This window comes from Lissotriton helveticus, chromosome 1_2, assembly GCF_964261635.1.
Source record: "Lissotriton helveticus chromosome 1_2, aLisHel1.1, whole genome shotgun sequence".
NCBI lineage: Eukaryota > Metazoa > Chordata > Amphibia > Caudata > Salamandridae > Lissotriton > Lissotriton helveticus.
In genome coordinates, this window is record NC_136058.1 from 179878368 (window position 1) to 179890638 (window position 12271).

Consider the following 12271-nt stretch of genomic DNA (forward strand, 5'->3'; position numbering starts at 1 on the left):
AAACTAGAACAAAAAGTCAATAACATCAAGAACTGTCTGGCTGGCGCTGCCCAAATCAGCTAATTGGAACTGTGGAGACATGAGTGGCAGGAGCATGTAACAGCATGGTGGTTGTAAACTAACAGATGCTCCTGGGGGAACAAGAGAGCGGGAAGAACCTCTGCGTATTCCCACCCAGGGGGACGCTGGGCCTTCTTTGGTGTCTGTAAACAGTGTGTGTGTGGGTCTGTGTGTGTGTGGGTCTGTGTGTTTGTGTGGGGGGTCTGTGTGTGTGTGGCTCTGTGTGTGTGGGTCTGTGTGTGTGTGTGGCTCTGTGTGTGTGTGTGTGGCTCTCTCTGTGTGTGTGTGTTCGGGGGGCTCTGTTGGTGTGTGTGGGTCTGTGTGTGGGTCTGTGTGTTTTGTGTGGCATTTGCCAGAGATTAAACTATTGGCATTGTAAATGACAATGCCATTTATTTATCTGTTTTCAAAACCAACACATAAATACAAATTTTGTCATTTACAATGCCAATAGCTCAAACTTTTCAAAAGGCGAAACCATTGCATTGTAAATGCTTGTTCTTCTTCCAATCTTTTTCACGAAGTCTGAAAGAAGCATACATATGAGTATGAATGAGGTTTCATGAGTGAATGCTTGATTGAATGTTAGCCACACGTGAGTGAAAATATTTTTAGGAAGGATTCTTTTCCTTGAGTGTAAATATTTTTAGGAAGGATTCTTTTCCTTTTTCTCTCCTGTGTATTTATTGCTAATTGTTTGATAATGAAGAAAAGTTGTCGCCCAAATAATGTTGGGTAATTCAAATGAATAATTGATTTGAAGAACTAGTTTCACTTCTGTTCTTCTTGGTTCATTCGTTGTTATGAGTAAATTGCAGTATTGGCAATTGGTTGTTGTTTCTTAGAGGTTTTTGAAAGGGCTGCTGCATACGTTCCCCCCCCTTCTCCTTTGAGGAGCCCCATTGGAACCTTATTTTAAAACCGTGAGCTTCGTTGCCATCACCTCAGCACAGTGTGTGAATGAGCTACAGGCTCTTTGTTTGTAAGGAAATGCCTTTTACTGTATTGACTCCTCCAAAGTTTTAGTTTAACGCTGCTTGTTATTCGACTCGGAGTGTGCCCTGAAGGCTGCTAACCATACCTCATTGCCAGTGCCCTGATCCGTAAACAGGTATGTTTGATTGGCCTGCATGCAATTGCTCTAAGTTAACTTACTATTAAGTCCCTAGTATGTGGTACAAGGGGTACCTAGGGCCTTTAAGTTAGTATCCCTGCAAGGACTGCAGCACTTGTTGTGCCACCCTGAGTATGACAATGTAAAACATGCTCCTGGTCTGCCACTGCAGACTGAAAGGGTAGTTTTAAACCTCTAACTTGGCGTTGCCATTTTTTAGCAATTGCAAAACCACAAACTCCTTTTTTAATGTGTGTAAGTCATCTCTACAGCAGGGCTGTAGAGTCCTAATGCAGGGTGCAACATACTAGAAAGTATAACGTTTTTTACATGTTCTGACTGTAAAAAACCCCTATTGCTGTTTTTACTGTCAGAGACTTGTAGAACCATTGGCGAGTACAGAGTTGCAGGAGGACAACTCAGCTCTGCTAACTTCTGAATGGACTACCAAAGTTGGTATTTCAAGGTGTCATACGACTCTTTACATTAAGCGTGACTTGATGCTCATGTCGAAATTAATGTAAGTTGTCACATGCAACTTTTAGAAAGTTGGTACTGTATTGGCCTAGTTTTCCAATGGCCATTTGCCGCGGCTAGCCACGAGACAGCCTACCCCCGCCTAGGGAGACATGTCAGTGGCTCCCAGAACATGTAACAATAGAGGTCTGCCGTTGGAGGTGTTACTCCCTTCTGAAAGTAAACCACATGGAGTGTTAGCCCAAAAGGTGGGCTTCAAAGCTGAAGTCGCCTTTGACGGTCAAATAGCGAACACTCTACAGGGGCTGCTTTTTATTTTTGGTAGACAGATTGGCATGGGGTACAGAGGGGCAGAAATTCTGGGGGTTACCGAGCACCTGAGGACAAGAGAGGGGTACTGCATTTTTGAAAGTGGGCAAAATAGAACCATCTGGGATAGCTAGATGCCACACTTCACAGGAAGTTGTCATTGGGCAGGAAGGAACCTTGTAGCCCATCGGCTAGTGACCGTGACCTCCCTTGAGGGTTTTATTCTGGGCATAAAAGGACAGCACGGCACCCTTGAACTGAGATCTTGTTGGCCTGGAGAAGAGGGTGGAAGGACTGCCCTGCTGCACCTTGGGCCAGCAAAGAAAAGGACTGTGCTTGCTCAGTCCTGCTTGTGGAGAAGTTGCCTCCCCCTGAGCGGGGCCTCTAGGAGTCAGTTAGCTGACTTTCTGTTTGCAGCACAGAGCCACAAAAGCTGAAGTAGCCTGCCTTGTGTAGCCCCTATGTAGCCTAAGAGACCAGGACCTGATGCTCATAAGTTGCACCTGAATCTGCTGGATACACGGAAGAGTTGTCTGAGTTCTGCTTGATGGCCCTGAAAGAGAGTTATCGCCAAGAGAAGGAAACCGCTGATACCACTGTGCCTTGCAACTGGTAGCCTAATGGCAACTGGACTTCTGCTGACTCCAAGAACTGAACGCCTTCATCATCTTCTATCCATTAAATCAGAACCACTCCATAGAAGTCATTGGCGCTCACACTGGAAATGGACTGGCAAGGTAACTGATTCCCTGCCGGAGTTCGTCAAAGGAACTCTAAGTAACCACATTACATCTCAACATAGTTTTCTTGACAAAGTTTCAAATTCATTGAATTTGCCAGTGCTTGTTTGCAGTTAACTGAAAAGTCTTGATTTATTATTCATTATAAAATCCATATCTCTTGAACCCTCCAGTGGATATTTTTCATTTTGGTGTCCATAAATATATAGGCTATTTTTATAAATGGGTGTCAGATTTCTTGAGTGTTGTGTTTCTTTCTTCTCAGTTGTTTTGGTGCAGTTTAAATGCTATCTACTTTTTCCTTTGTATTTTAGAAGTGGTAGGTGCACCAGAAATGAAGTCAAATTTGTATACTTTAGCCCATTAGTTCGCTTTATTAGTGACAGGAGTAAAAACGGCCATCAGCCAATGAGTTTCGTTCCTTTGACCAAAGGAACTTCATCAGGGCTCAATAAGTAAAGTAGAATGTTCTGTACTTTCTTCCGTGATTGCAACAAAGATGTAGAATCTCAGGAAATCAACCCACAATAAGGGTCAATCAAATTGAGTCCTGGCTTTCGGGGTCTTCTGTATCCCGACAACGGCAAGTGTGCCAGCTACAAAGTTTGTGTGTTGCAATCACGGAAGAAAGTAAAGAACATTCTACTTGACTTATTGATCCCTGATGAAGTTCCTTTGGTCAAGGGAACGAGACGCTTGGCTAATGGCCGTTATTACTCCTGTCATTAATAAAGCGAATTAATGGACTAAAGTATACGATTTTTGACTTAATTTCTGGTGCACCTTCACCTTCTAAAAGACTTTGCTTACTCTGGATACCAGTGGCGCTTAATGACAGCAAGTGCCGGAAGCAGGTGCACAGAACTCTTAATTTGTACAGATAGGCGTTGTAACGTGTGTTTGATTGCTACTTTTTCCTTTGTGAAAGTCTGACTGCTCAGAGCCACAGCTACCCATGGTGGAGCTAAGTTTGAAAAACGAAAATTGACTGATCCCAAAGGAGTTGTTAGTGTATTACACGGTGACTCCACACAGCACCACCATGTAATACACCCCATTTCCTCATTGTTTATCCACTATTCACCACCCCCTTCCCCTATAAGCTGGTTCTGCGAATTAGGGCATCCTTTCTACTGAAAGTTTTGACTCCAGTCAAACCATCAACCGGCTAGCGTTCTATGCTCCGCCTCACCTCTCTAAGGAGGACGATGGGGTCCATTGATTGGACCCCAAAAGAGCACATTGCTTCTACATCGATCATACCTAGGCCACGGGTGGGTGATCAGCTCTTGGTAGGGCTTGCTGGAGCGCTAAAAAGGCAAGGCTGAGCAGAAGCATACCCACTCATGCTGGATCGCGCTCTGCATTAAGATTTTGTATGCATTGGCAAAGCAGCAGCCTTCAGAAGGCTGCTACTGCTGTGTAAGTACGTTGAGTCCCTGTTTCCTGTTTTAAACATCTGCCAGGCAGCTACGTGGGAGTCCCTCCATACGTTCATGAAGCAGTATTGTCTGGCCATCCAAGTCGCTGAGTAGGCCACTTTCCTCACTCGATCCCTGCAGGGCTTTGTGATTTGAGTCCATTCACAGCCTACCCCCACTTAGGTACTGCTTTAGTATGTATCGAAAAGGTGAAGAATATGTGGCTTCCGGTCTCCATCAGGACAACAGTTACTTTCCTTCAGTAACGCTCTGTCTGGTAGAGACTATCTAGCTGCAGATTCTGCCCCGACCATCCCTTTCTCCCCATTCTGTGGATGGACTCTACCCATTTACAATATCCCAATTCTAGTAATCTACCCACTGGTCTATCAGTTTGATTTTGGAGTTCTGCATCTGAGGCCTTTACATCATTTCCAGAACAAAATGACATCAGTGTGGAAACGTACAGCACCCCCTTGGGCGCGCCGAGGTTCTATGGAAAAGTTTCTGGATCCAGTCTGATGCCTGGGGAATATTAATAAAAATGGGAGGAATCTGCGGCTAGATACTCTCCTAAAAAGGGCGTTACCCAATGTAAGTAACTTGTTCATTTATTTGTTGTAGGTCGGAATGTCAAAATATGCATTTTGGAGACTTGTGCTATATAAAGAGAATATGTCCACCGTGACGAACTATATTCTTATGTACCTCTTTGCTAAAATAAACTTTGTTGCTTACAGAGTACCAAATTGCAAGACCATCTGATTCAAACCGAAAAGAAATGTTGTTTGGTAGCCTTGCCAAGCCTGGTCATCCTATGGGCAAATTTTTTTGGGGTAAGTATATAATAGTAATGATATGATGACCTTGTTGGAGAGCATAAAGTATTTGTGTGTAGCATATAAGGTGATGTGCCATGGTAGTTTACCTTCGTTCAGAAGTTCTGCTTACCCGAAGCATTATCAAAGCGAATAGTGATGAAGGGAATTAAACTTGCCCCTGAATATTACACTGAGTCGCTCTACTGTCAGTAGATTTTGTTAGGTGTTTTGCTCACTGGACCACTACAGTCTGCCTTTTGCAAATCAGCCGTGGCCTTGCCCCACAGGGAATACTCCAGCCCAATCCTAGGCTGTGTCCCCTTCAGCACAGAAACACATGAAAATCCGATTGCATAGATTTACAAAGTCTTTGAAAAGTTGTGGTATTCCTCTGACCTACTTTGCTTCATGTTGTGGTAAAGTTGTGTGGAGATTGGTTAAGCTGGCAGTACATATTGGGTTAAGAACAAGAGGAATGGCCCACAAAGGAAGAGCATAGAAGCTATGCAGAGAATGGTTAAGTGTTACTGGTGGCTTAGAGCAAACGGTGAGTTTGAGGGTGACTGAGGGATTTGATAGTTTGTATTGTGACAAAATGCCCCGTAATACTAGTGGACTGTGCAACATTAGTATGAAAGAGGTGACTGATGCCATTTTAGTTTTTTTGTTTTCTTACGAGAAGGTTATTCAGAGGCTGTGTTGACAGCTGATGATAAACAGTTGGTGAAGAGGTTTGAAATCAATTGTGTACTTCCTATAGAATATCGCCCAAAAGCCAGTGGTTTGGTAGGGAGCTTAGGACATATCTATAATTCACTATCAGGGTAACAGCGGATGTAAGATCTTTGCTGTGGAGTAATAGAACAGCGTTAAGATATGTTATATAGGCACCACCTCTTATTTTGACATGATCAATTGTTTCTCTAGTGTGTCTACCATGGATGGCCGAGTGGTACCCAGAGTTGAGGGTTTGCATGGGCGAACTTGGTTCAGGTCTTTTAAGTGTGGAGTGTGTCTCATTGAGGTCTGTCGGAAGATGGAGCAAACGTCAGCCGTGGTTTCCAGGAAGTACAAACGTTATGCAGACGTTGCCAGCACTCTCATTGTAGCAGGACATGATAGATGGAACAAAGACATTGTGCAGGTGTTACATTTAACAGTTGATTACTGGGTCTTTCCTTTCCTCTCTAAAAAAAATGGAAAACACATGATGCGGTACATGTGACATTATCGCTAGTGTTGGGTAAGATTGCTTGCTGCCCTAGGTGAAGCTGCAAAGGATTGGTAGATACTTGGCTGGCAGAAATGGAACACTCTCCACCCAGTCCTCATTCTTGCCTGCGCACATCGCCACAAACCTAACCCTCTTTTATTGCAACCCGCCTTCTTTAGAAGGGAGCATTATGACATCTCTTCCCAGTATTCATATAGCTCTACTACTGCGTTTCCTTCTCCTTCCTAAAAGATTGCTAATTGTGGTGCAAGTCAGCTGCAACTAATCAAACTCGTTTCTTTTGTTCTTCAAAATCTACTTATGTTTTTACAAATCTTGGCATGCATGCAAGTTTACGGCCTCTGTCGTCTTTCACATTCCCCCTTCTCCTGTTTTCACACTATCTCTGGGGGAAATTTCCTGGCCTGGCATTCTGAATCCGTAATCGCCTGGTGGGAGGGTACTATTAAGTATGTAACTTGTTAACTTACATTGATTTCTTTTAAAACCCTGTGATTAGCAACATTGTTTATAAAAGTTAGCCATTTTAACAATCTGCCTTCATTTTTAACATCAACAGGAAATGCTCAAACTCTTAAATATGAACCAAAGGAGAGGAATATTGACACTTACAAGAGGCTGAGGCAGTTTTGGATGACGCATTATTCTGCCCATTACATGACATTAGTAGTACAATCAATAGGTAATCTTAAATGTTTTTAATTCTCTCAAATATGACTACTGAAATACTTGCATTTTAGATTAAATAGACTGCCTTATGCACAGCTACTACTTATGATGTCGATTTTATTAGCTTTTCTCTTCATTCGGCTGAATAGGGCACACAAGGTTTACCTTGCTGCAGTTTTTGTCTTACTGCTGTACAATTGCATCCCACAGAAATTTTTCTCCTAGATCTCTTTTGTTAATCGTTCTTGTGATAAAGGATTTCTTCGAGAATATTAATAGAGTATTCCCTCCTATGAAGTGGCCATTCTCTCCATGGCTGGCAAAAATATGTTGTGGCAACATTGATACCTCCTCCCCCCTCCCCTTTAAACCTATTCATAAAGCACGTGTGATCTTTTCCTGGAAAATGATCTTTCCGTCATTTCTGCATGCAGCCATAGTTGGGGGGAAGGGGGTGGGGGGGTGGTGGGGGGGCTCTGCATCCAAGAACAGTTCACAGTTTTCCGTAAATGTAAGTGAGCCTTGAGGACTTGCCCAGCTGGAGGTGATCTATTTGTCTACTATCTGGTAAAAAGTTACTTTTCTTTTGGAGAGATAATATTATGTGCTAGACAGGAGAAGGGTTCTCAAGTTTTATTTAATAGAAACAAAAAACATTGGGAAATCTAACAATTTGTCAGTTGTGGCCCAAATAAAACAGACTTTCCTTCCTCCAAGACAACTAGCTTTGGATGGGTCGTATGGTTTTGTATGTTTATGTTTACGGATTTCTAGAGCGCATGGCTGCCCGTGAGCGTCCCAGCGCTGATGATAACAGGCGTGGACACATGAGGAGAATTAGGGGAACAGCCAGGTTTTTAGGAGTTTACGGAAGGAGGCTAGATTGGGCTGAGCACGAATTTCCAAAGGGAGTGAGTTCCACAGTTTGGAAGCATTATAAGACAAGCATTTGCAATGCAATAGGTCTCGCATTATGAAATTTTGAGCTATTGGTCTTGTAAATGACAATTCTTTTATTTATGTGTTGGTTTTGAAAATAGCGAAATTAATAGCTTTGTCATTTACAATGCCAATACTTTTATCTTTTGCAAATGTGACACCTATAGCATTTGTAATGCAACATGTTTTGTATTTACGTGACTTAGATGTATTGATATTACAAATAACAATGGCTTTTAATTTTTTTAAATACATAATACTTAAATAAAAAGTTATTGTAATTTATAATGGCAATAGCTTAAACTTTTGTAAATAACTTTTGTGAGGATTATGTTCAGTGTATTTTATTGTGACGAAAATCCAAGAACAGAAGTGAAATCTTAACATCTTTGTGACATTTGTAATAAAGCTTGAAACATTGAGAGAACATATTTGAACCAGTTGATGTTGAATGGTTGCACAGATTGATACTGTGGTGGCAACGAGTGATGCTGTGGCGTTTAGTGATGCTGTGGTAGCGCATATTGATGCTGTGGTGCCCCTGAGTGATGCTGTGGTGCCCCTGAGTACGGTAGAGTGAGTGAGGGCGGTGGAGTGAGTGAGGGCGGTGGAGTGAGTGAGGGCGGTGGAGTGAGTGAGGGCGGTGGAGTGAGTGAGGGCGGTGGAGTGAGTGAGGGCGGTGGAGTGAGTGAGGGCGGTGGAGTGAGTGAGGGCGGTAGAGTGAGTGAGGGCGGTAGAGTGAGTGAGGGCGGTAGAGTGAGTGAGGGCGGTAGAGTGAGTGAGGGCGGTAGAGTGAGTGAGGGCGGTAGAGTGAGTGAGGGCGGTAGAGTGAGTGAGGGCGGTAGAGTGAGTGAGGGCGGTAGAGTGAGTGAGGGCGGTAGAGTGAGGGCGGTAGAGTGAGGGCGGTAGAGTGAGGGCGGTAGAGTGAGGGCGGTAGAGTGAGGGCGGTAGAGTGAGGGCGGTAGAGTGAGGGCGGTAGAGTGAGGGCGGTAGAGTGAGGGCGGTAGAGTGAGGGCGGTAGAGTGAGGGCGGTAGAGTGAGGGCGGTAGAGTGAGGGCGGTAGAGTGAGGGCGGTAGAGTGAGGGCGGTAGAGTGGTAGAGTGAGGGCGGTAGAGTGGTAGAGTGAGGGCGGTAGAGTGGTAGAGTGAGGGCGGTAGAGTGGTAGAGTGAGGGCGGTAGAGTGGTAGAGTGAGGGCGGTAGAGTGAGGGCGGTAGAGTGGTAGAGTGAGGGCGGTAGAGTGGTAGAGTGAGGGCGGTAGAGTGGTAGAGTGAGGGCGGTAGAGTGGTAGAGTGAGGGCGGTAGAGTGGTAGAGTGAGGGCGGTAGAGTGGTAGAGTGAGGGCGGTAGAGTGGTAGAGTGAGGGCGGTAGAGTGGTAGAGTGAGTGCGATAGAGTGGTAGAGGTATGTGAGAGGGTGAGGGTGTGTGAGAGCGAGGGTGTGTGAGGGTGTGTGAGAGCGAGGGTGTGTGAGAGCGAGGGTGTGTGAGAGCGTGTGAGTGAGGGCGTGCAAGGGTGAGGGTGAGGGGGTGTGAGAGGGTGGAGGGTGTGTGAGAGGGTGAGGGTGAGGGGGTGTGTGCGGGTGAGGGTGTGTGCGGGTGAGGGTGTGTGAGGGTAAGGGTGTGTGTGAGGGTGTGTGTGAGAGTGATGGTGTGTGTGAGAGTGAGGGTGTGTGTGAGAGTGATGGTGTGTGTGAGGGTGAAGGGGTGGGTGAGGTTGTATGAGGGTGAGTGAGGGTGAGGGCGAGTGAGGGTGAAAGGGTGGGTGAGCATGGGTGAGGGGGTGAGTGAGGGTGAGGGGGTGTGTGAGGGTGAGGGGGTGTGTGAGGGTGAGGGGGTGTGTGAGGGTGAGGGGGTCTGAGGGTGTGATGGAGGATGAGGGGGTGTGAAGGTGAGGGGGTGTGAGGGTGAGGGGGTGGTGAGGGGGGTGAGGGGGTGTGAGGTGAGGGGGTGTGAGGTGAGGGGGTGTGAGGGTGAGTGTGAGGGGGTGTGGGTTGTGGGGATGAGTGAGGGTGTGTGAGGGTGTGTGAGGGGGCGTGAGGGTTGCAAGGGGGTGTGTGAGGGTGTGGTGGTGTGTGGGGGTGAGGGTGAGGGGGTGTGAGGGTGGGTGAGGGGATGCGAGGCTGAGGGGTGTGAGGGTGAGGATGAGGGGATGTGAGGGGGTGAGGGGGTGTGAGAGGGAGGGTGAGGGGGTGTGTGAGGGTGAGGGGGTGTGTGAGGGTGAGGGTGTGTGTGAGGGTGAGGGGGTGTGTGAGGGTGAGGGGGTGTGTGTGGGTGAGGGTGTGTGTGCGGGTGAAGGAGTGTGTGAGGGTGAAGGGGTGTGTGAGGGTGAAAAGGTGGGTGAGGGGGTGTGTGAGGGTGAGGGGTTGTGTGAGGGTGAGGGTGAGGGGGTGTGTGAGGGTGAGGGGGTGTGTGAGGGTGAGAGGGTGTGTGAGGGTGAGAGGGTGTGTGAGGGTGAGAGGGTGTGTGAGGGTGAGAGGGTGTGTGAGGGTGAGAGGGTGTGTGAGGGTGAGAGGGTAAGTGTGAGTGAGAGGGTAAGTGAGGGTGAGCAGGTGGGTGAGGGGGGTGAGAGGGTGTGTGAGGGTGTGTGTGGGGGTTAGGGGGGTGCGAGGGTGAGAGGGGAAGAGGGGATGTGAGGGTGAGAGGGGGTGAGAGTGTGTGTGAGGGTGAGAGAGGGTGAGTTTGTGAGGGTAAGGGTGAGGGGGTGTGAGGGTGAGGGTAAGGGTGAGGGCGATAGAGTGGTAGAGTGAGGGCGGTAGAGTGGTAGAGTGAGGGCGGTAGAGTGGTAGAGGTATGTGAGAGGGTGAGGGTGTGTGTGAGAGTGAGGGTGTGTGAGAGTGAGGGTGTGTGAGAGTGAGGGTGTGTGAGAGTGAGGGTGTGTGAGAGTGAGGGTGTGTGAGAGTGAGGGTGTGTGAGAGTGAGGGTGTGTGAGAGTGAGGGTGTGTGAGAGTGAGGGTGTGTGAGAGCGAGGGTGTGTGAGAGCGAGGGTGTGTGAGAGCGAGGGTGTGTGAGAGCGAGGGTGTGTGAGAGCGAGGGTGTGTGAGAGCGAGGGTGTGTGAGAGTGAGGGTGTGAGGGTGTGTGAGAGTGAGGGTGTGTGAAAGTGCGAGTGTGTGAGTGAGGGCGTGCAAGGGTGAGGGTGTGTGAGGGGGTGTGAGAGGGTGAGGGTGAGGGGGTGTGAGTGGGTGAGGGGGTGTGAGAGGGTGAGGGTGAGGGGGTGTGAGAGGGTGAGGGTGAGGGGGTGTGAGAGGGTGAGGGTGTGTGAGGGTGAGGGTGTGTGAGAGGGTATGTGAGGGTAAGGGTGTGTGTGAGAGTGAGGGTGTGTGTGAGAGTGAGGGTGTGTGTGAGAGTGAGGGTGTGTGTGAGAGTGATGGTGTGTGTGAGAGTGATGGTGTGTGTGAGGCTGAAGGGGTGGGTGAGGTTGTGTGAGGGTGAGGGCGAGTGAGGGTGAGGGCGAGTGAGGGTGAAAGGGTGGGTGAGCATGGGTGAGAGTGTGAGTGAGGGTGAGGGGGTGGGTGAGGGGGTGTGTGAGGGTGAGGGGGTGTGTGAGGGTGAGGGGGTCTGAGAGGGTGAGGGGGTCTGAGGGTGTGAGGGGGTGTGAGGGTGAGGGGGTGTGAGGGTGAGGGGAGGGGGTGTGAGGGTGAGGGGGTGTGAGGTGAGGGGGTGCGGGGGTGAGTGTGAGGGGGTGTGGGTTGTGGGGATGAGTGAGGATGAGTGAGGGTGTGTGAGGGTGTATGAGGGTGTGTGAGGGTGTGTGAGGGTGTGTGAGGGTGAGTGAGGGTGAGTGAGGGGGCGTTAGGGTTGCAAGGGGGTGTGTGAGGGTGTGGGGGGGTGTGAGGGGGTGGGGGTGAGGGGGTGTGAGGGTGAGGGGGTGAGGGGGTGTGAGGGTGGGTGAGGGGATGCGAGGCTGAGGGGGTGTGAGGGTGAGGATGAGGGGGTGTGAGGGGGTTGTGAGAGGGTGAGGGGGTGTGTGAGGGTGAGGGGGTGTGTGCGGCTGAGGGTGTGTGTGCGGGTGAAGGGGTGTGTGAGGGTGAAGGGGTGTGTGAGGGTGTAGGGGTGTGTGAGGGTGAAAGGGTGGGTGAGGGGGTGTGTGAGGGTGTGTGAGGGTGAGAGGGTGTGTGAGGGTGTGTGAGGGTGAGAGGGTGTGTGAGGGTGAGAGGGTGTGTGAGGGTGAGAGGGTAAGTGAGGGTGAGAGGGTAAGTGAGGGTGAGAGGGTAAGTGAGGGTGAGGGGGGTGAGAGGGTGTGTGAGGGGGTGTGTGAGGGTGAGGGGGGTGCGAGGGTGAGAGGGGAAGAGGGGGAGTGAGGGTGAGGGGGGTGAGAGTGTGTGTGAGGGTGAGAGAGGGTGAGTTTGTGATGGTGAGGGTAAGGGTGAGGGGGTGTGAGGGTGAGGGTGAGGGTGAGGGTAAGGGTGAGGGTGTGTGTGAGGGGGTTTGTGGGGGTTTGAGGATGAGGGTATGTGAGGGTGAGGGGGTGTGAGGTTGAGGGGTGTGAGG

General features: G+C 48.8%; 1 protein-coding gene across 1 annotated transcript in view; it reads left to right on the plus strand.

The window, feature by feature from the left end:
* The window catches only part of NRDC (nardilysin convertase), a 2150332-nt gene that overhangs the window by 983668 nt on the left and 1154393 nt on the right, over positions 1-12271 (plus strand). Inside the window, exons 7-8 of the mRNA XM_078670713.1 lie at positions 4862-4957; positions 6736-6858. Coding sequence (XP_078526839.1) covers positions 4862-4957; positions 6736-6858 — 219 coding nt within the window. The remainder of the gene's footprint in view (positions 1-4861; positions 4958-6735; positions 6859-12271) is intronic.